The sequence below is a fragment of the Macaca thibetana genome, chromosome 3 (genome assembly GCF_024542745.1).
Source record: "Macaca thibetana thibetana isolate TM-01 chromosome 3, ASM2454274v1, whole genome shotgun sequence".
NCBI lineage: Eukaryota > Metazoa > Chordata > Mammalia > Primates > Cercopithecidae > Macaca > Macaca thibetana.
In genome coordinates this window covers 117909111-117932133 of record NC_065580.1, presented here as the reverse complement: position 1 = coordinate 117932133, position 23023 = coordinate 117909111, and the positions used below count along the sequence as shown (strand labels likewise).

At 46.9% G+C, this 23023-nt stretch overlaps 1 protein-coding gene across 1 annotated transcript in view; it reads left to right on the top strand.

The window, feature by feature from the left end:
* The window catches only part of PKD1L1 (polycystin 1 like 1, transient receptor potential channel interacting), a 188869-nt gene that overhangs the window by 145816 nt on the left and 20030 nt on the right, over positions 1 to 23023 (top strand). The window contains exons 51-58 of the mRNA XM_050784834.1: positions 632 to 804; positions 1875 to 2109; positions 4670 to 4774; positions 5849 to 5989; positions 11207 to 11341; positions 13361 to 13588; positions 17458 to 17619; positions 21431 to 21601. Coding sequence (XP_050640791.1) covers positions 632 to 804; positions 1875 to 2109; positions 4670 to 4774; positions 5849 to 5989; positions 11207 to 11341; positions 13361 to 13588; positions 17458 to 17619; positions 21431 to 21601 — 1350 coding nt within the window. The remainder of the gene's footprint in view (positions 1 to 631; positions 805 to 1874; positions 2110 to 4669; positions 4775 to 5848; positions 5990 to 11206; positions 11342 to 13360; positions 13589 to 17457; positions 17620 to 21430; positions 21602 to 23023) is intronic.

The window sequence follows — 23023 nt, the reverse complement described above, 5'->3', positions numbered from 1 at the left end:
TTCCTTTTGCTCCCAAAAATAAATGGAACTAGAGAAGTCTAGGCAATATTGGGGCGGGACCCTGGCAGATCATTTGAACTTCTCGGAGAGTTCGGTGGTGATTGGAATTGGCAGTGCCGGGGCTGGGGAGAGGGCGAGCCTCGCCCTTCCTTCCTTACCCCTTATGAACCCTTTCCCAAAGCCTCTTCCTTGGCGTTCTGCTGCAGATTTATTCAATTCACTCTTTGGCCTTAGAGGCTGGCATTCTAGGCAAAACTAGGATTTTTAATCAAACAATCTAAAAATAGAATATTCACATATCCTTTTCTAATGGGGAGGGTGTGCCCTCCCCATTAGAAGGATGGGCATTTTACCTGGCATCTCATGATGGGGAAGTCTTCAAGTGCTCTAAGCCTTAGACCCATACACACCTCAGACGCCAACCTTCCATGGGTAGAACCTTGATCCTGTAGCTTGAGCTAGAGTCTGTAAACCATGAAACAGGCTGCAGAACGATCCTATGAGGAGAGAAGGGCACCATGTTGCAGGACAGAGCAGGTGTTCACAGGCGGCCAGGCCTGGAGATCCCGGATTGCAGGTGGCCTTGGGAATAGCATCTGTGTCTTCTTCTGACTGCTGGTTTGTTCTACAGCCTCCCAGGCCATTTTCAGCACCCACTGAAGACTCTATTCCTACATGTAGCCCCAAAGGTGGAGGCCCTGAGAACCCCTACCTGATAGACCCAGAGAACCAAAACATGACCCTGAATGGTCCCAGGGGCTATGGGGCAAGGAAGGACTGTGTGCTCAGCCTGGGCAGAACAAGGTCAGTGAGATTCAAAGGGCCGGTGCTCATCCTGCCTGCTGCCGCCACTCCTGCTCGGGTGCCTGCTGGACGCGGTGCATCTGCAGCAGGTGCAGCCTCCTGACAGGCCCGCGAGGTCAGCGCACCACTGCCAGGAGCTCCAGCAAGACTTGTCATTGTTGTGAATGATAGAAGCGTCACACAGGCTCAGGCCTTCATGTGGGAGAGCACAGAGCAAACGTTCTTTCAAAAAGTGACTGCTAGAACATCTGGAGCTCATGGAATATAAGGAGCATTTGTTGCGTGCTGACCTTGTGCCAAGCTGGGTGTTTACGGTCTCATTTAATCCTCACCCAGCTCTGTGGAGTAGGCCCCGTGCTACTTTTCCCACGTCCTGAGGGTGAGGGGTGGAGGTTCAAGTGCGTAACAAGCACGACCCCATGTTGCAGCTAGGTCTGAGGTCAAGCTGCCTGCCCCATCCAGCCAGGCACACTGTTGCCCACAGCCGCCTGGGGCTCCCCGAGCAGCATGCACCTCACACTGGGTTGGAGATGTGCTGACCCAGTAGTAACACGGATGGTCTTAGACCAACGGGGAGCTCTAGACAGTTACAGTAATGTGTGCCTTTGAGTAATACTCTTTAAAAAGGAAATGATTTAATTGTTACTAAATACAAATTAGTATTTAGTAACTGCCTTCCCCCAGCTTGTCTGTTCCAAACAATGGGGTCTCTAGAAAAAAAAGAATAAATGAATATTCTAGAGTCCCTGGGGAGAGACACTGGGCATCTCTGCCTCACATGGGGTGGGGTGGGAAATTGAGGCCTCCGTTCTCCAGGTCCCTCCTGCCTGAGGGTCCCCTGAGCTGCTGCAGAGAAGAGGGTGGGGCAAGGAGAGAGGACAGAGGGCTATTGATGAGGTCCCTTAGATACAGAGGGCCATCTGTCCTGCTCCTTGAAGCCCCAGGCACTGTGTGTCCTTGCAAAGTCTTGCATGGGGTGTTCCCAGCATGGGACCTGCAGCTGGGAGCCTCAGTGGACTTCTGCGCCTTCCTCCCTGCCCTGCCCTACCCCAGTGTGTGCTGCTTTACAGGCCCGAAGCCCACACAGCCCTGTCTCGACTGAGGGCCAGCACATGGATTGACCACAGCACCAGGGCTGTGTCTGTGCACTTCACCCTCTATAACCCTCCAACCCAACTCTTCACCAGCGTGTCCCTGAGCGTGGAGATCCTCCCTACGGGGAGTCTCGTCCCCTCATCCCTGGTGGAGTCATTCAGCATCTTCCACAGTGACTCAGCCCTGCAGTACCACATCGTGCTTCCCCAGGTGAGCTGACCTGTCTCTTGGGCTACTGGAGGTGCACAGGGAGATGGGGCTTCACCTGGGCTGGGCGTCTCCACCAGACAGGACTAGTTCCCTACCCATCCACCCACCCCTCCCGTCACACTCTTTGTCACATGTTCTTCATGTGGCAGGCATCACACTAAGTGCTGGGGCACGAGACGAAGAAGACCCCCAGTGGGGAGACCAATCCTCACATGTGTGGCAAGGGCAAATATAGAGCTGTCTTGAGGTACCAAATTCATCACGGGGGAATTGGGCCTGATGCTTAAATTCCCCCGGGGGTTTAGCTCAGGCTGCTATAACAGAATAGCCTACACTGGGTGCTTTGAAAAGAGACATTTATGGCCAGGCGCGGTGGTTTACGCCTGTAATCTCAACACTTTCGGAGGCCGAGGTAGGCAGATCACAAGGTCAAGAGTTCAAGACCAGCCTGGCCAATATGGTGAAAACCCATCTCTACTAAAAAAAAAAAAAATATGAAAATTAGCTGGGCATGGTGGCATGTGCTTGTAATCCCAGCTACTCGGGAGGCTGAGGCAAGAGAATTGCTTGAACCTGGGAGGTGGAGGTTGCAGTGAGCTGAGATTGCGCCACTGCACTCCAGCCTGGGCAACAGAGCAAGACTCCATCTCAAAAAAAAAAAAAAAAAAAAAAAGACATTTATTTCCCACGCTCCCAGAGGCTGGAATTCCGTGATCAAGATCCCAGCCTGGTCAAGTTCTGGCGAGGGCTCTAGTCCTGGGCGATGGCCACCTTCTCACGATGTGCTCACAGAACCTCTTCTTTGTGGGTATACACAGGGAAAGAGAGCAAGAGCGAGCTGTCTAGGGTCTCTTTGTGTAAGGACACTAATCCTATAGGACCAGGGCCCCAGTTAACCTTGATTACTGGCCGGGCGCGGTGGCTCAAGCCTGTTATCCCAGCACTTTGGGAGGCCGAGATGGGCGGATCACGAGGTCAGTAGATCGAGACCATCCTGGCTAACACAGTGAAACCCCATCTCTACTAAAAAAAAATACAAAAAAAAAAACTAGCCGGGCGACGTGGCGGGCGCCTGTAGTCCCAGCTACTCGGGAGGCTGAGGCAGGAGAATGGCGTAAACCCGGGAGGCGGAGCTTGCAGTGAGCTGAGATCCGGCCACTGCACTCCAGCCTGGGCGACAGAGCCAGACTCCGTCTCAAAAAAAAAAAACCTTGATTACTTCCTTATAGGCCCCTTCCCCACGTATATCCACACTGGGAGTTAGGGCTTCCACCGGCGAATTCAAGGGAACACAAAACTTCAGTCCATAGTACCCAGGGTCTTGGTGAGATGGAATATGTCCACATATTTTCACTGAACAATCCAAAACATCAGAAGTCACTCTGAGTTATTCCTTGGGAACTTTCCTGATTTTCTGCCTGTAGCTGACTTTTCTGCTATGAAGAACTAAGTCCTGCTGACTCTTCAGGTCAAGGTTACTTTGCCTTAGGAGTGAAGAGAGGAGAGTCCCAAGAGGTTTTAGACTCTAGGGACTGTTCAGTGACCCAGTAAAGGCTGTGATTTGCGTAGAGCTCAGCTTGCGCTGGAGTGGGTGGAACAGATGGTGGGAGCCTGGGCCACTGGTCAGAGTCTGCCTGGGGGAGACACGTGAGGCACTTACCTTAGGCATCCAATTTAAGGGGCACCACAAATACTTGGTAATCACGGCAAACAGTATTCTGGTGCAATATTTATAAACATCAGAATTCATATTAAAACATCATATTGGACAAAATATGGCAATTGTAGACAACGGCAGGATCAGTTTTCCTGATAGTTTCTTTGCTTCAGGCTCCAATAGAGAACAGCACAGCACTGCTTTTAAACACCTTGCAGCACCCAAAAGTGAACCCTGCTCTGATTATGTGTGTAGCTCCTTACAGCAGGCCAATGGGACACAAGGCACATAACTCCAACAGAGGACAGAGAAGATGCATAAAGCCGTGCTGATGTGCTTCAGTTACTTGCAAATCCATAACTAAATTTGAGTTTGGGTTAGTGATTGAAGGCATGAATCAACAGGTAACTCACCAATGGAGAGAGAACCACGTAGAGAACTTTAAGAAAGTGCTTATAAGGGAGCTTTAAAAGAAGGCTTTACTTGGCTGAGAAAACTAATATATATGCATATATAGTTCGTATGTTATCTATTTCACATGTACACAGAAACTCACTCTTTTGAGTGGTGCCAAGGAAGGCCTGGAGGATCGGCATGGCGGTCGGGAGACCTAGTGGCTGTAGATGCCCGTATTCCATGCTTTCCCTGAGTGCAGAGACCATCTCGGGTTCTAACCCCTGGCATGGAGTTTCTGTGAGTGCTTGACTGGTGGAGAGGCACCAAACCACCCCAAGTGCCTACCGAAGAGCAAGTTTAGGATTAAACCTCTGCAGAACAGGAAATGGGCTTGCATCCTGGCTACTCAAAGGTGATCGGCAGGGGAGCCGCTCACAGGTTTAGACCTTCAGAAAACAATTTATCAGCATTCGTGTTGATCTTGTTTGTTTACATTCTCTCCACCAGCTGGTCTTCCTGGCGCTCAGCCTGGTCCACCTCTGTGTTCAACTCTACCATATGATGGATAAGGGCTTCCTCAGCTACTGGCGAAAACCAAGGAACTGGCTGGAGGTAGCCTCTCTTGTGTCATTTTCTTTTGAAAAATAACAATAAACTGTGTATATCTTGAAAAAATAATTTAAATAAGAAATTGATGATGCACTAGCTACTGCTAACATTATTGCAGTTTTCTCCCTCTGTCGTGTTAATCTCAAAACAGCATTTGAGATCAGGCATCATTTAGTGTTGTTACAGTCACCATCATGTACCACACGAATTTCAGCCGAGGCGGTGGTCCCGTAAGATCATATGGTGCTAAGAAATTCCTGTCACCTAATGACATCTTGATTCTGACCCTGTGTAGGCCTAGGCTAAATATGTCTGTTTGTATCTTAGTTTTTAGTAAAGAAGTTTAAAAATAAAAATTAAAAAAAACTTTTAAACATAGAAGAAAGCTTTTGAAATTAGGATATAAGGAAAATATTTTTTATACAGCTGTACAGTGTGTTTGTGTTTTAAGCTGTATTATTATAAAGTAAAAAGTTAAAAAATTAGAATTTTTTTAAGTAAGAGGGTTACAGTAAGCTAAGGTTATTTCTGAAGAAACAAAAATGTGTTTACAAATTTAGTGTAGCCTAAGTGTGCAGTGTTTTTAAAGTCTACATTAGCATACAGTAATGCTCTAGGCCTTCACGTTCACTTACCACTCACTCACTGCCTCACCCAGAGCCATTTCTAGTCCTGCAAGTACCATTCATGGTAAGTGCTGATACAGGTGGACCATTTTTTACCTTTCGTAGTATATTTTTACTGTATCTTTTCTATGCTTAGATATATTTAGATACACCAGTACTTACCATTGTGTACGATTGCCTACAGTGTTCAGTACAGGAACACGCTGCACAGGTTTGTAGCCTGGGAACAATAGGCTGTCTCATATAGCCTAGGTGTGTGGGACTGTCTGTGTTTGTGTAAGTGCACCTTATAATGTTACCCCAAGGACAAAACCGGCCAGCGATGCATTTCTCAGAAGGCATCCCTGTCGTTAAGCAACGCATCACTGTAACTTACAATGCATGTCACATGGGATGCCAGGTAAGCCCTTCCTCAGGAGCCATCTGAGGGCCTTTCTCTTGGATGTTGCAGCTCTCCATGGTTGGAGTGAGCCTCACCTACTATGCAGTTTCCAGCCACCTTGCTACTCTTGCTGGAGACGTCACTGACCAGTTTCACAGAGGACTTTGCCAAGCCTTTATGGACCTCACCCTTATGACATCATGGAATCAGGTACATAGTGTGCTCAGGGCCATACAGATAGAGGCCATGCACTGTGATGCCATCCAAAAGGCAGAGGTCACACAAGCTCTAGAAGGTGCGAGATAACAGATTTGTTCCATATTGAGAGATGATGCTCTGAGCTGGCAGATGGGACTGGCCAGGACAGTCAGTGAAGGGCCTGGAGAACTTGAGACGTGCTTTGAACACTGGGGTGTGTGGATTCTGCGTGGAGCAGAACTCAAGAGCCTGGAATTTCCCCAGTGCTTCCAGGGGACCGTAAGGGGCACAGGAAGCAGTTGTTGATGCAGTGTGGAGAAAGGAGGCTAGCGCTGACTTGCTTAGACACACTATTTTCTCTCTTCGTCCTGGCGACAGTCATAAATGCAGGCAGTATTAGCCACTCTGCAAGTGAAGACACCAAGGCTCACAGAAAGCATCAGGTCCCTCAACAGAGGGAAGTCTGGTTTCAAAGTCCCTGCACCTCCTTACCCTAGGCGGCCCTTCCTGCAGGGAATGGTTCCCCACAGGATGGGAGCTCCTACGAGGAGAAGCAGGCAAATGAGCACAGATGGGACTGGACGAGCCCCGGGGAGGGGGCCCATGAGACGGGGCAGGATCCCCCCACAACAGTATGGGACGCTGCCGTGCTGTGGTGGTGGAAGATGAGCCCACATATTCTGCTTCCTTACCCTGCTGCCCTCAGAACTAGCCCCTCCCCTACCCCCCTTGCCCTCCTTTTCCCATTTAGAGGGCGGTCAAGGCCCCAGGGCCACCCCCAGGGCTGGGTGAGTCCTATAGCGACCTAGAGAACAAGGGCCAGTTCCCCTCCAGCTTCAGGCCCCTTCTCCCCACAGTCCATCCATCTCCCCCACAACCTCCCTCTCACCCCTTGGCTCCTGTCCTCTGTGTAAGGAGAACCACGCAGGATGAGGCTCATTTCCGCTACACTTCTGCGTCCTCCACCAGTGCCCCAGTCCCTGCCTCCTTTGCAGACTCTTACTTTGTTGCAAGTAAGAGAAACTCCCTAGGCTAGAGGAAAGAAACAGGTTCTAAAGGAGCCCAAGCGGAAGATTTGGCTTTTCTCCTGAAGTAAAAGAATACATGAGTCTGATGAAACAGAACACTTGCACATGCAAAGCAAAGCAACTGTCACTCACAGATTGGCAGGAACATCAGAAGCCTGGGCTGCATGGTGAGCTGGTGCCCCCAGCTCAGGAAAGCTGACCAGGGTGGACAGAGTCCCGTCTGTGTGTGTCCCGACAGAGTCCCGTCTATGAGTGTCCCACTTGCACCAGTTCAGAGAGCCTGGAAAGTCGCCTGCCCTGAAGTTTCATAAGCTGGGGGAACATAACATGCTGTGCTAAAGTGTTAGAGGGCATCCTCTTCTCAGAGGAACATGACCAGAGCCCACGATGTTCCATGTAGTTCCTCCTTATCTCTGGATGTTGCATTCTTAGCAAATTCAACAGTTATTGTGAGAACTATAAGCAAGAAAAGGGGAAGAGGTGGCCTGGCCAAGGCCAACTAGGGACCTGTTCTGCAGGCACTTATCTGCATCTAATGAAATCTGCATTAAGCAATTATTTGGTTTACTGTCTTCCCCCACAAGGCTGGAAGCTGCAAAATAGAGAATGTATCTAGTTTGTTCACTACTGCTCACCTGCTACCAATATTAGGGCCTGATGAGGACTAACTGCTTAATTTATTGGCATCACTCCCTGGGACGGACAGCAGGCTTCCTGGTCTACCTTTTACAGTATAGCTCTGCTAGTCAACCCACTTCCTACTGTTACGTGGCTTACCCACGTAACTGTGGCCTTGCATGACCCTGGCGGCTGCAATGCCGACACACCTGGCACTGCCTAGCCTGTGCTTAAAGGCCCACAGATGGTGGCCAGCTTTCTCTCTCTCAGTGCACAGCTTACAAGAGCATCTGATTAGTCACTGATTGGCCAGCAGGTGTGGGCCTCAGGAAGGTGGGGCAGAGTGAAACACTTTGTAGGATGTTCTTTTCACCTGATGTGGCAGGAGAGGTTTTCTAGAAGCATGATTAGGGCAAACATGAATATGGTCTACATACTGACCTGGTGACCTGGAGTAAATAGCCTCCTGCTGACTTCTGGCCTTGGGAAGTGAGTTCATCCTTATATCCCTTTCTCCCCCTTGATGTCCTATCTTTCTCATTATGTTCCCTGCCCCTGCCAGAAAAACTTACGTGGGGAGAGTCCTTCTTCCCTGGGGATCCTGTCTAGGGCAGGTGCCAATTTCCAATTCCTCAATTAGCTTCTGAGAAGAGCCTACATGTACTGAGGTTTGCTCCTGCCAGGCACTGCCTAAATTCTATATAATCACGTGTATGTTAAGCTATCCCACCATCTAATGAAACAGGACTAATATGCCACCCTTCTAGACCGAGGCTCTGAAAGGTTAAGCAGCTGGCACAAGGTCACTCACATTGACATAGGAGCTGCACTGGAATTGGCCTCTGGTCTTGGGGTCCTGGGTAGCCGCATTCCTAAGCACAGAACTCTAATGCAATGGAACGGCCCTCTGAGGACATGTTCCACACTGTCCTGGCCCAGGAGTGCTCAAGGCAGGAACCTATATCTCACACCGTTCAGCTCTATTGCTATGTTGCTGTGTGTTCAGGGCCAGCTTTTGGGAAATGTGCAGTGTAGACAATGTTTGTCCTCTGAGGTGCCCTCGTGTGCCCATCTCTGTTCTGGCACCTTGGCCTCTGCCCACACTATGGCTTTCCCTCCTGATTCCACTTCTGTGGGCACCTCTTGTGCTGTTCATCAAATTATTCTCTGTAGAGACAGTTAGAGGAATTTAGCTCTGACTTCGATGTAGGCTGCATCCCAGGTGCTGGAAGAACGAGTCATCTTCAAGATAAGCACAAATGACTTTCTGATGATGGAATTTAACACCCAGAATTAAAGAGCTATGACTTGAGCATGTGAAAATGAAAATGCACAGGCTTTAGAGTCAGCAGACCTAAAACTCACTCCCAGCTCCGCTGTGACCATGTGCCATTGGGCAAGTTTCTTAACTTTCTTCAAGTCTTAATAACGTAGAACTATGATACACACCTTGGGGGTTTTGCCAGGATTTGAATGTGTGTGTGTGTGTGTGTGTGTGTGTGTGTCTGTCTGTCTGTGTATTTGTACATGCATATCCAAACATATCCTTGGAACAGCTTGGCACCTAGCAGATGTTCCATAATGAAAGTCCTAATAATGGTGAATTACTCAGGAGGCTTTATGGCATCCATCAGTCAGATGCGGGCAAGAAAGGGGCCCTTTCACTCTGTCCACAGAAGTTTAGAGCTGTGTTGTCCAATAGTCAGCACTAGCCACAGATGGCTATTGAGAACTCGAAATGGGGATAGTCCAAACTGAGATGTGCTGTGGGTGTAAAATACTCACTGGACTTCATAAACTTAGTACAAAAATTAAAAATGTGCTGGGTGCAGTGGTTCACGCCTATAATCCTAGCATTTCGGGAGGCCAAGGCGGGCAGATTGCCTGACCTCAGGAGTTCAAGACCAGCCTGGGCAGGCCGGGCACCCAGGCTCACGCCTGTAATCCCAACACTTTGGGAGGCCGAGGCAGGCGGATCATGAGGTCAGGAGATCGAGACCATCCTGGCTAACGCAGTGAGACCCCATCTCTACCAAAAATACAAAAAATTAGCCAGGCGTGGTGGTGGGCGCCTGTAGTCCCAGCTACTCGGGAGGCTGAGGCAGGAGAATGGCATGAACCCGGGAGGCGGAGCTTGCAGTGAATGGAGACCACGTCACTGCACTCCAGCCTGCGTGACAGAACGAGACTCTGTCTCAAAAAACAAACAAACAAACAAACAAACAAACAAAAAACCCAGCCTGGGCAACATGGTGAAATCCTGTCTCTATTAAAATACAAAAAAAATTAGCCGCTGTGGTGGCATATGCCTGTAGTCCCAGCTACTCATTAGGCTGAGACAGGAGAATTGCTTGAACTCACCAGGAGGCGGGAGGTTGCAGTGAGCTGAGATCCCGCCACTGCACTCGCACTGCAGTCTAGGTGACAGAGCGAGACTCCGTCTCAAAAAAAAAGAAAAAAAATTAAAAATGTAAGATACCTCAATAATTTTTATGTTGGTTACATATTGACATGATGCTCTTTTATATGATTTGACATGAACTCATTTAAACAAAATATATTATAAAATACATTTACTCTGTTTAATTGTACTCTTTAAAACGTGGCTACTAGAAAATTCCACCCATAGCTTGCATTGCATTTCTCTTGGCTGGTGCTGGCTAGAGCCCTATTCATCCCCATTCTCCTATGTGTGGCCCTGCCTGCTCTGAAGGAACCCGAGCGGTGACAGCCACTCACAGCTTCTCTAGGTTTTGGTTGTCAGAAGTCATTGTTGACTTTGTCCCAGTTACTGAGGAAATAAAACAAACAGAAAACCTTGATTCATTGCCCATATAGATTTTAAACCATCCAGCTGTCATTTCTTTTCTCTTGACCTTACAATTTTGGTGAGAGCATATGAGATCATACACAGAAGTACTTTCCCCATGAGTCCCTGGTAGGGAGGGGAGAAGGGAGGAGCCTTCCTAGAGGCCTTGTGAATGTGGACGAGTCCAGGAGGCTGTTTGCCCCTGGGTCTGCCGTGCCTCCAGTTGTACTATGTTTGTCTGTTCACACTGTTTATCTGAGCCGTAGACTCTAGAGCTGTAAAAGGGGAGTACCTCCCATATTTGCGAGGATTACGTTTTTAAAAACCTACTTGGAAAGTGTTGGTGCCCTATTCTGTACATGTAACCGAGGGGAAGGAAATAAGCATGCACTAAATACTTCTCTGAGCCCCCTCCGTGGTAATGATTTTCTTATAGCCTAGTAGACTGCAGCGCAGACAGGGAGAACAGATGTGGGGTGGACAGAGTCCCATCTGTGTGTGCCTGCTAGACCTGCTCCATCCTGGTGTTCAAAGAAATGGCCAGGCCAGAATTCAGAGCAGGACTTCTCAAAATGCGTTATGATTTGTATTTAGCCTTAGTTCCAACTCATTCTCCTCTGCAGACATCTGCACTTGATGTTCCTTGGAGACTCATGGGTCTATATAACATCATCAAATCCAATGAACTCTTTATGCACGGCTGACAGCTGTGAATATGTCTGCACCTTTCAGTGACTGGCATGACACACTGACTGCTCTGTTCTTCTGTCTTAGAGGGCTCGATGGCTCCAGGGAATCCTCTTATTCCTTTTCACATTAAAATGCATCTATCTTCCTGGCATTCGAAACACAATGGCATCCTGCTCCTCCATGACGCGCCACTCGCTCCCCAGCATCTTTGTAGCAGTGGTAAGAACTCTCCCCTTTATCATGTGATTTCCCTTGTAAACCATTGATCTGTGTACTCTTGTCAGCCTTTCTCAAGGGAAAAACAAACTGCTCTCAAGGTAAACACCGTCTAGAATTCCAGTCTTCTAACGCCTTACAGTTTTAGATAACTGATATCAATAGTTATATAGTAAGTTACGGTCATGACAACAATGATCGTGACTTATGAAACACTTGCTCTGTACTATACCTTACAACAGCATGTCATTATGACTAATATAAGTAGTTATTAACACCTACTGAGCTTTCGCTAAGTACCAGGAATGGCACTTTGGGCCTTTCATAGATTACTTCATTTAACTATCATAACCAAGATATCTATGGGCAGGCACGGTTCTTCTTAGAAGTTTCTCAGGTTTGCCTGGCTCAAACCCCAGGGCACAGCCAAGTCTTCATCCAGGGCTGGCCCTGAAGTCTGGTCTGGAGGGTGAAGCCCCACATCAACAGGTCTGGAGTACAGCTTGGAGCCCTGATGAAGTTCCTGGAGCGCTGTTGATTCCGATCTGGTCGCAGCAGGGAAAGAGCTTTGCTCCAACCTGACAGGCCCTAGTACAGCACAGAATTGCAATCAGGGCCAAGGGAGAGTCTTGGCCAAGTGCCCTGAGTTAGGAGGCTCTGACTGTCAGCATCCAGGCCACACAGGACACCGAGACCAGGTCTCCTGCTCCAGGGAAGGGGTTCCCCAAACCTTAATCGCCTTGCAGTGGAGGAACACTCTCAGCAAACCAGCGCAGAGAGAACAAACCTGAGAGTCAGAGAGAGTGGCATTCGAACCCGGCTGTCCCACGCCCTAACTCACTGTTGTGAGCACCGACCAGTTGCCCAACCTCTGCCTCCAGAAGAAGCATTAACAATGTTTGCCCTGAAGGTTATTGCTGGCCTTTGAGATTATATACGTGTAGAATTTACGGAGCGATTGAACTAGTCATTATTGAGACCATTTACCAACATGCAAAAATGCTTTTATGTAAGGAAACAAAAGCCCAGAATATAAATAATTTATGTCCAAATTAAGTAGCAGAATTCTAACTGCAGCAAGTATAGATGCATAGGCATCAAGAGGAGACCGGGAGACCACACAGCTCAGTTTGTCCAGTTGTAGACTCATAGGTTGTGCTGTCTTTCTTCTGAGTTCCACTGATGTCTGATTTCACTTGTGGAGTAAGTAATACTAAAATGAGTCCCAGTGCATTCATAGGGGAGTCTTTGGGTACCTGTCCAGGGTTACACATGAATCCGGCAAGGACCCACACAGAACGCAGCCCGTGACTATAGCTGCAGCTGGGTAGGGCCTCTCTGCAGGCCCGTCCGCAGTCTACACACACAGTCCTGTGTGGACCTATGGGACAACCGCCTGATGGTCTGACATCCAGGCTGAGAAAATACTTGTCAGCACCAGAGCTGGTTGGAACAGATGGAGTGAGAAGCATGAACAATACCAATGACACAACCCCTTAGATCCCAGGCCAAGTTCCCAGTCTGTTAGAACAACCAGGACCATGAAACTTAACCTGAACCAAATTTACATCAAAATCGGAAAGCTCTCCTGATGCTTCCTAAGGGGTTTAGTTTACTAAGCTCTGGCCAGGTGCAGGGGACATAAAGATGATGAGGGAGCTGCCTCCTCGTGGCAACCATGGCCTCCTAAGGGGCCCAAAGGCCAGGGGAGCAGGCTGCTTGTCACCACAGGAGAGGAGGCAGCTGAGGAGAGGAGAGTGGCACTGGCAGGAAGAGCCCTTGAAAGGGAGGAGGAGGACCAGCCACAGTGTGGGGGGCTGGTGGGGTGGGAGGAGGGAGGCCTGGGAGAGGGGTGAGAGGGCGACACCACCTTTTGGGTTCAAAACCAGGGATGACGTGGTTGATCCACACTCCCAAAACTGCCCCTCCAAGTTCGTCTCTATTTTCAACATTTGGAAGTTGAGTCTTCCACTCCTAAGAAGAGGTGATGAGGTCAGTGCTCTCTGGCTTTTCTTTCTGCAGCTGGCGGGGGCCCTGATGCTGGCTGCCCTCTCCCACCTGCGCCGATTTCTGCTCACTATGTGGGCTCTACCACCTGGTACCTTCACAGACGCCTTCCCCGGGCTGCTATTTCATTTTCCCAGAAGCCAAAAAGACTCCCTCCTTGGCCTTTCCAAGTCTGACCAGCGGGCCATGGCTTGTTACCTTGGCATCCTTTTAACAGTCTCTGCCACATTGTGTTTTGGAATGGTAAGTAAACACGTCCCCAACTTTCAAGTCATGGTTTGTAAAAGTTTCGTTTGCTGTTGGAGTGACACTCTGGTCCACGTGGACAGGGCCAGGCAACACAGGCCAGATCTCATGGTAATGAATCCCTGCCGCCCAGCTCACCTGCCCTGGGAGGTCAGGTCAGTCAAACACAGTTGGTTTGACTCTCCCTTACTCTAGAACAGTCCAGCACGACAGCAGCCACCCCAGGGTGCCACCTCCTCCAGGAAGCTTCCCTGGCCCCCTTCACCCTGCACTGAATCACATCATTTCTTGCTTTGAACTTCATCTGCAATCTCACACTGCCTCAGGGGTATCTGTTGCCTTTTCTCAGTCTTTCCATCTTATCAGAGTTGCACTCCCATCAGCCACCCTCCACTGGACGTGTTCTCCAGGCTAGGGGCCGAAGGAGGAACGGCTCCCTGTTTCACGCCCTCCTAGTGATCTGCCACTGGCAAATCTAGTCATGTCATACATGGCTTAAACTCCTTCAACGGAAGAAGAGCTTCTTCTTCCACACAGGGTCAGTGTGGTGTTCCCTCCAGAAGCTCTGCCAGCACCGATCCTCCCCTGGAGCCCCGAAGGCTCTGAGCATGCCTCCTCATTGCACCCATTGTCCTGTGCTGTTGGTTTTGGTCTCCTTTTGAACTGTAGCCACATTCCTAGCAGGCATATTGGTGTGGTGTGTCAGTAGTTTCTGACACATTGTAGAGCCCACTACAAGTGCAGTAAATTGAATATTCAAGCTTTGTAAGTGGATAAAAATTCTCTACAATCCTTAAAAGTCTACCGGTACTCTAGTTTAGTAGCTAGAGGGAAACTAAAAGTGATTGTTCATGTTCACACCTTGACAACACTCAGGCCCAAGCCCTTTGCTTTTATCAGTGATCCTAGCTCCCCACTCTTGCTCATCCATGAATGCATAAATCCATTGATCACCCATCCACCCACCTGCTCACCAAACTAGTTACCTGTCCACCCATCCATCCACCATCCATCATTTGTTCATTCACTCACTCATTCAACAAAAATCTAAAGAATGCCCATTATATTTAGGCAATGGCGAAACAAAGATAATAACTAGTTCCTGCCTTAGGGAGCTCACAGTCCAGAGGGGAAGACTGGCATATACAAACAATTATGGCGATTTTTATATTTTGAATACCGTTTTTAAATTGGATATGTGATTTATAAATATGTAGCTTCTCCTTTTATTCTCTTAACAGCATCTCTACGGAGCAGAAGTTGTAAATTTTGATAAAGGCCAGTTTTTCAATGTTTTCTTTTATGGATTTTGCTGTTGGTGCCCTGGCTCAAATGAATTGCCAAACCCAAGGTCACATATATTTTCTCCTATTATTTTCTTCTATAATTTTCTTCTTTTTGAGACAGAGTCTCACCTGTCATCCAGGCTGGAGTGCAGTGGCGTGATCTCAGATCACTGCAACCTCTGCTTCCCAGGTTGAAGTGATTCTCCTACCTCAGCCTCCTGAGTAGCTGGGATTACAGGCGTGTGCCACCACGCACGGCTAGTTTTGTATTTTTAGTAGAGACAGGGTGGTCAGGCTGGTCTCGAACTCCTGACCTCATGATCCTCCAGCCTCGGCCTCCCAAAATGCTGGGATTACAGACTGAGCCACGGCACCTGGCCTTTCTTCTAGAATTTTTATTGTTTTATGTTTTACATTTAGGTTAATCATGTGTTTTGAGCTAATTTTAATGTAAGATGTGAGGTATGGAACAGAGTTCCTGTTTTTTATAAATGAATATCCAATTATTCCAGCACAATTTTTTTACAGAATATTTACTCCATTGAATTGCAGAATCTAGCTTTGAAGACTGAGATTATCAACGCAATGTGCATGCCTGTATGTGAAGTCTGTGTCTCAGTTTCGGTGTCTCCTGGTGAGCCATTCTGAGCTGTGGGTGAGCCTCAGGAGAGAGGCCTGTGCCTGTGCCTGGGAAACCAGAAAGGGTCTTGGGTTCAGCAACCTGTTGCGCCCTCAGCATGTGCTCTATAAGCCTCCAGGTGCTTTTTTGTCAAAAAGCAATCAACTGTGTGTATCTATATCTGGGTTCTCTGTTCTACTCCATTGATCTTTCCTTTAGCCAGTCCCACGAGGTCTTGATCACACTGTGGCAAATCTTAAAGTAGCATGGATGAGTCCTCCAGCTTTATTCTGTTTTGCTTGTAGCTATTCTAGCTCTTCTGCCTTTCAATGTAAGTTTTAGAATCACCTTGTTAGTATCTTTTTTAAAAATCACATTGGTGTTTTGATTGAACTTACTGTGGAAGTATAAATCAAATTTGGGGGGAATTGTCATCCTAATAATATTACGTTTTTTCAATCCTAGAATTCTGTATTTCTCTCCATTTATTTAGGTAGCCTTTGATTTTTTTCTCATCACTGTTTTATAGTTCTCAGCATACAGATCCTACACAATTATAGGCAATTTTAAAGCCTAACTAGAAGTGTCCTCAAATAGCAAGAAACTTAGATCAGAGACTCATTTATTCTTCCTAAGGAGACCAGGAAATCTTCACACAGCAGGAGAGGGAGCCTTGATAAGGAGTTCCACTCATGGTGACAACTGCTGAGAGCAGCATTTTAGACAGGGGGCATGCAGGAAGGGCCATGCTGGAGTTCTAGGTCAAGTGGAAAATGTGCTGAAAAGGATGGTTAGAGGCAGGAATGAAGGGCCTTGAATATCATGCTTAGGCACCTGGATGCTATCTTCTGAGACAGGCAGGCAATATTGCATTGAGGTCTCTGGGTGCAAGAGTCAGGCCTTGCTATCCCCCGTGGCTGTTTTGCTGGTAAAGCCGGGAGGCTTCAGACTTACACACCAGTGGCCTACCCTTTCAGGCTCCTGAGCATCTTTGCAGAGTTCTGAAACTTTGTGAGGGGTTCGAGAGATTTGGGGACCAATCAAGAACACACATATGACCACAAGAGATGATAACACACACAAGCTTTATTTGGGTAATGTTTTGAAGTGTTTCCATGTGGGGGAACTCCCTCATGCTATGAAACAGTCCACAGGTTTACAGTGTAGGGGCCAAGAACAATCCATAAAGGAGGAAGAACAAGGGAGATCTCAGGGGAGAGGGGCAGCAGAGAGGGAGTTTACCCCTTAGAGGATGCTGCTTGGCAGCATGGAGGGGAGGCTCTGGGTCAGAAAGCTCCTGAGGCCAGTGGCGGCTTGAGGCCTTATAACCTTATCAGTGGGTAACTGCTGTCCCCTGAGGTTTTGCAGGGTGTGTAAAGCTGACAGGTTCTACGTGGCTAAAAAATTGTTTGGGTTATTTTTAAAATAATTGGATGTGTAAAAATTCGAATTTGGTGACAGTAGGCTTTTGAGCTAACAGCTTACAGTCTGCAGTGAAGAAATAAAACACCTGGAGGCTTATAGAGCACACGCTGAGGGCACAACAGGTTGCTGAACCCAAGACCCTTTCTGGTTTCCCAGGCACAGGCACAGGCCTCTCCCCTGAGGCTCACCCGCAGCTCAGAATGGCTCACCAGGGGACACCGAAACTGAGACACAGACTTTACATACAGGCATGTACATTGCGTTGATAATCTCAGTCTTCAAAGTTAGATTCTGAAAACAACCTTTATAATACAATGAATTTCCATTGCTGAGATCATCTTACTGCCATTTAGTTCAATTCAGGAGAGGTATTTTCCTGATTTTGCTTTTTTTTAACCAACAAATCACTATTTTACCAAAAGGTCATAAAGTAGCATCATCAGATATAATCTTCATTGTATAGATTATCACATTAACGAGGCTCTTTATTTAGGTTGCTAACATGAAATTTGTCTTTATTTTTTTCTTTTTCCTAGCTTAGAGGTTTTCTCATGACTTTGCCCCGAAAAAGAAAATATTTTCAAAGTAAATCTCTTGTGAGACTTAAAGATGTCACTGCTTATATGTGGGAAAAGACCCTCACCTTTCTGAGACTGGAAACACCAAAGCTGGAAGAGGCTGAGATGGTTGAGTATCACGTAAGCTGTGGGATCTTGGATTACTGAGTATGATAGCACACACTCAAGATGATGGTTTCATTGCAGAACTTTGCTGTCAGTTATCAAAGCATGAGTATGTTTCCATGCCAAATCTCATTGCAAAGCCACAGAATTAGTCTCAATCATAGTGCAACTCATGGAATTTTCCCTTGCAATTCTAAAACACTTTACAGATTACCAAGCACATTCTCCTGCATTAACTCACTATAGCCTTATAATGACCTGTACAGTTGGAAAGACAGAGTTTATGGTCTTCCCCAGGACACAAACATGCTGTATTCTGTCCCCTGAGTTAGTCATTTGCTTTTGGTGCCTACTATCAAACCCAAACTCCTATCCAAACCATGGAGCCTTAGGTGCATTGTTTGAGTCGGTCACCCCAGACATGAATGTAAACAAATCAAACCAGGTGTTTGCACACTGAATACTCACTTTCTTCCATGGCTGATGTATTAGTTCGTTTTCACACTTCTGATAAAGACATACCCCAAACTGGGAACAAAAAGAAGTTTAATTGGACTTACAGTTCCACAGGACTCGGGAGGCCTGAGATTCATGGTGGGAGGTGAAAGGCGGCAGCAGAAGAAAAATGATCAAGATGCAAAAGTGGGAACCCACTATAAACCATCAGATCTTGTGAGACTTATTCACTATCACGAGAATAGCATGAGAAAGACCAGCCCCTATGATTCAATTACCTCCCACTAGGTCCCTCCCACAACATGCGGGAATTCTGGGAGATACAATTCAAGTTGAGATTTGAATCAGGACACAGCCAAACAATATCATTCTGCCCCTGGCCCCTCCAAATCTCATGTCCTCACATTTCAAAACCAATTAATGCCTTCCCAACAGTACCCCAAAGTCTTAACTCATTTTAGCATTAACCCAAAAGTACACAGTCCAAAGTGTCATCTGAAACAAGGCAAGTCCCTTCTGCCTATGAGCCTGTAAAATCAAAACAAGCTGGTTACTTCCTAGATACAATGTGGGTACAGGTATTGGTTAAATACAACTGTTCCAAATGGGAGAAATTGACCAAAACAAAGGGATTACAGGCCCCATACAAGTCCAAAATCCAACAGGTCGATCAAATTTTAAAGCTCCAAAATGATCTCCTTTGATTCCAGGGCTCACATGCAGGTCATGCTGATGCAAGAGGTGGGTTCCCATGGTCTTGGGCAGCTCTGCCCCTGTAGCTTTGCAGGGTACAGCCTCCCTCCCGGCTGCTTTCATGGGCTGGCATTGAGTGTCTGTGGCTTTTCCAGGTGCACAGTGCAAGCTGTCAGAGGATCTACCATTCTGGGGTCTGGAAGATGGTGGCCCTCTTCTCACAGCTCCACTAGGTCCCTTCCACACTGCCCTAGCAGATGTTCTCCATGAGGGCCCCACCCCTGCAGAAAACATTTGCCTGGGCATCCAGGCATTTCCACACATCTTCTGAAATCCAGGCTGAGGTTCCCAAACCTCAATTTGTGACTTCTGTGCATCCACAGGCTCAACACCACTTAGAAGCTGCCAAGGCTTGGGGCTTCCACCCTCTGAAGCCACAACCCATGTTGTGCATTGGCCCCTTTCAGCCATGGCTGGAGCAGCTGGGACACAGGGTACCAAGTCTCTAGGCTGCATACAGCACGGGGAACCTGGGCCCAACCCACAAAACCACTTTTTCCTCCTTGGCTTCCAGGCCTGTGATGGGAGGGGCTGCTATGAGGGTCTCTGACATGGCTTGGAGACATTTTCCCCATGGTCTTGGGGATTAACATTAGGATCCTTGCTACTTATGCAGATTTCTGCAGCTGGCTTGAACTTCTCCCCAGAAAATGAGTTTTTCTTTTCCACTGCATTGTCAGGCTGCAAATTTTTTTAACTTTTATGCTCCATTTCCCTTTTAAAATGGAATGCTTTTAACAGCACCCAAGTCACCTCTTGAATGCTTTGCTGCTTAGAAATTTCTTCTGCCAGATCCCTAAATCATCTCTCTCAAGTTCAAAGTTCCACAAAACTCTAGGGAAGGGGTAAAATGCCACCAGTCTCTGCTAAAACATAACAAGAGTCACCTTTGCTCCAGTTCCCAACAAGTTCCTCATCTCCATCTGAGACCACCCCAGCCTGGACTTTTTTGCTCATATCACTATCAGCATTTTTGTCAAAGCCATTCAACAAGTCTCTAGGAGGTTCCAAACTTTCCCACATTTTCCTGTCTTCTTCTGAGCCCTCCAAACTGTTCCAACCTCTGCCTGTCATCAAGTTCCAAAGTCGCTTCCACATTTTTGGGTATCTTTTCAGCAACACCCCACTCTACTGGTACCAATTTACTGTATTAGTGTATTAGTTCATTTTCAAGCTGCTGATAAAGACATACCCGAAACTGGGGACAAAAAGAGGTTTTTTGTTTCTTTTTTTTTTGAGATAGAGTCTTGCTTTGTCGCCCAGGCTGGAGTGCAGTGGCATGATCTTGGCTCACTGCCAGCTCCAAGGTTCACACCATTCTCCCACCTCAACCTCCCGAGTAACTGGGACTACAGGTGCCCGCCACCACACCCAGCTAATTCTTTTGTATTTTTAGTAGAGACGGGGTTTCACCGTGTTAGCCAGGATGGTCTCGATCTCCTGACCTCATGATCCACCCATCTCAGACCACCAAAGTACTGGGATTACAGGCATAAGCCACAGTGCCCAGCCCCCAAAAAGAGGTTTAATTGGACTTACAGTTCCACATGGCTGGGGAGGACTCAGAATCATGGTGAAAGGTGAAAGGCACATCTTACATGGCAGCGGCAAGAGAAAAATGAGAAAGATGAAAAAGCAGAAACACCTGATAAACCATCAGATCTCGTGAGACTTATTCACTATCACAAGAATAGCACGGGAAAGACCAGCTCCCATGATTCAATTACCTCCCCCTAGGTCCCTCCCACAACACATAGGAATTCTGGGAGATACAATTCAAGTTGAGATTTGAATGGAGACACAGCCAAACCATATCGGTTGATATTTAAGCATCATCGAGTGAGGTTCTGAAGGTGGTCATATATAATCATGGTATTGGCCGGGCACGGTGGTTCACGCCTGTAATCCCAGCATTTTGGGAGGCCAAGACGGGTGGATCATGAGGTCAGGAGATCGAGACCATCCTGGCTAACACGGTGAAACCCCATCTCTACTAAAAATACAAAAAAAAAAATTAGCTAGGTGTGTTGGCAGGCCCCTGTAGTCCCAGCTGCTCGGGAGGCTGAGGCAGGAGAATGGCGTGAACCCGGGTGGCAGAGCTTGCAGTGAGCTGAGATTGTGCCACTGCACTCCAGCCTGGGTGACAGAGTGAGACTCTGTCTCAAAAAAAAAAAAAAAAAAAAAAAATCACGGTACTGTACATTTTGATAGGGCTTTACTCTCTGTCATGTGCTTCCCCATTCATTATTGCCTTATTTTTTTTAACAGTGTTCAATAAAGACTTATTAGTTGAAGGGATGAAAGAATGACCTCATTTTCCCATAGTAGCACTATGCATTATTGCCTTTAAATCCATTCAATAATTTTTTATGTAGGCATTATTAACTGTAGCATTTACATGCATATATGTATATGTACAGTATTATCGAAGCACTGAGATATAGAGACACAAGAGCACGTCTAGCACCCAGGTCTTCTAACTGCAGGCAGGGTCAGTATGTTTCCTAACATAGCCCAATATTGTCTACAGATAGTACCCCAAATGCTTCGCATAATGAGGGAAGAGGGATAATGAGATTCTTGAATGCATTTACTAATCTAACTTTCTTCCCTTCAGAATTACTACTTGGATGAATTTGCAAATCTGTTAGATGAACTTCTGATGAAGATTAATGGTTTGTCCGACAGCCTACAACTCCCTCTTCTGGAAAACATATCCAACAGCACAGGGGAGGCAAGGGCAGAAGAGAGTCCCTTGGTGGACATTTCTAGTAAACAAGCTACTGAGGTAAGACCATGCAAAATTATTTATGTCAATTTTCTTTATAGCAATTTAAGTTCTAAAGGAGTTTTGGAATACTTGTTTTTCCAAATTATAAGGTCAATTTGCATAAATATTCTCTAGGGATCATACTGCTGATAAGATATGCTCTGGCCAAAACTAAAGAACCACTTAATAAAGTGCATGATGTGACTTCCAGTTTAAAATGGTAGCATAAGTATCTACCTGCCCCTTATTTCTGATTACAACTGAAATCAGCAAGGAGATTGAGAAACAGAAACGGAAACTGGATCTTCCCAGAAATGAAAAAACAGAAATCTGCCCCAGAATATAACCAGTGATCCCAACAATGGATGCCAAGAACAGTAAAAATTAAATCAAAAGGAGATAGGATGCTACTATTTCCTTTTTTTTTTTTTTTTTTTTTTTTTGAGACGGAGTCTCGCTCTGCTGCCCAGGCTGGAGTGCAGTGGCCGGATCTCAGCTCACTACAAGCTCTGCCTCCCAGGTTTACGCCATTCTCCTGCCTCAGCCTCCCAAGTAGCTGGGACTACAGTCGCCCGCCACCTCGCCCGGCTAGTTTTTTGTATTTTTTAGTAGAGACGGGGTTTCACCGTGTTAGCCAGGATGGTCTCGATCTGACCTCATGATCCACCTGTCTCGGCCTCCCAAAATGCTGGGATTACAGGCTTGAGCCACCGCGCCCGGCCCAGATGCTACTATTTCCAAGAGCACACAGAATTCTCCAAGTCAGACAGTGTGTCTGGAGGAACCAACAAAAGACCCCTGGTTTGGAAGAAAAGATTATAGCGCACAAAAGAGTTTGAGGAATCTCCCTGAACCCCAATGCCACAGAGTTCCTGGGACAGAGGACTGAAGGACAAAACATGCAGGAAGCCATCTTTGTAGGAAGCTGTGTGTTGATGCGGCTGCCTAGAGGAGGAACTATTGGTGATTCACAGACCTAGAGTCACACTACTTGCAAACTATAAAAAAATCAACACAAAGAGACATACCACGTGCCAGGTACATAGTGAAAAAGAAAAATGATTGCTGTGCCCTGTCGATAAATAGCTTGCAGTGGTAACTTCCCTGAGATCCAGAGAGATACTCTGCTGGCCCATAGCAGTCATGTTCACATGGCTGAGTGGCAATGAAGGAGCTCTCTGAAGGCAGAGGAGAACATGAAGTACCTGCTACAAGCTGTCTGCCCCAGCTCTTCTCTGGCCCTAATTCACAACAACCCAGGGAATAACACCTTTATGAAAAGATGAACTTCCACATGTAGAGAGGAGTAATAATAATAAAAGTATATAATAATATATATATAATTTATATAATTTATATAATAATATATATAAAAGTAATAATAATAAAAGTAATAATAATAATAAATAATTATTTAATTATTGGATCTATGCAAATCTG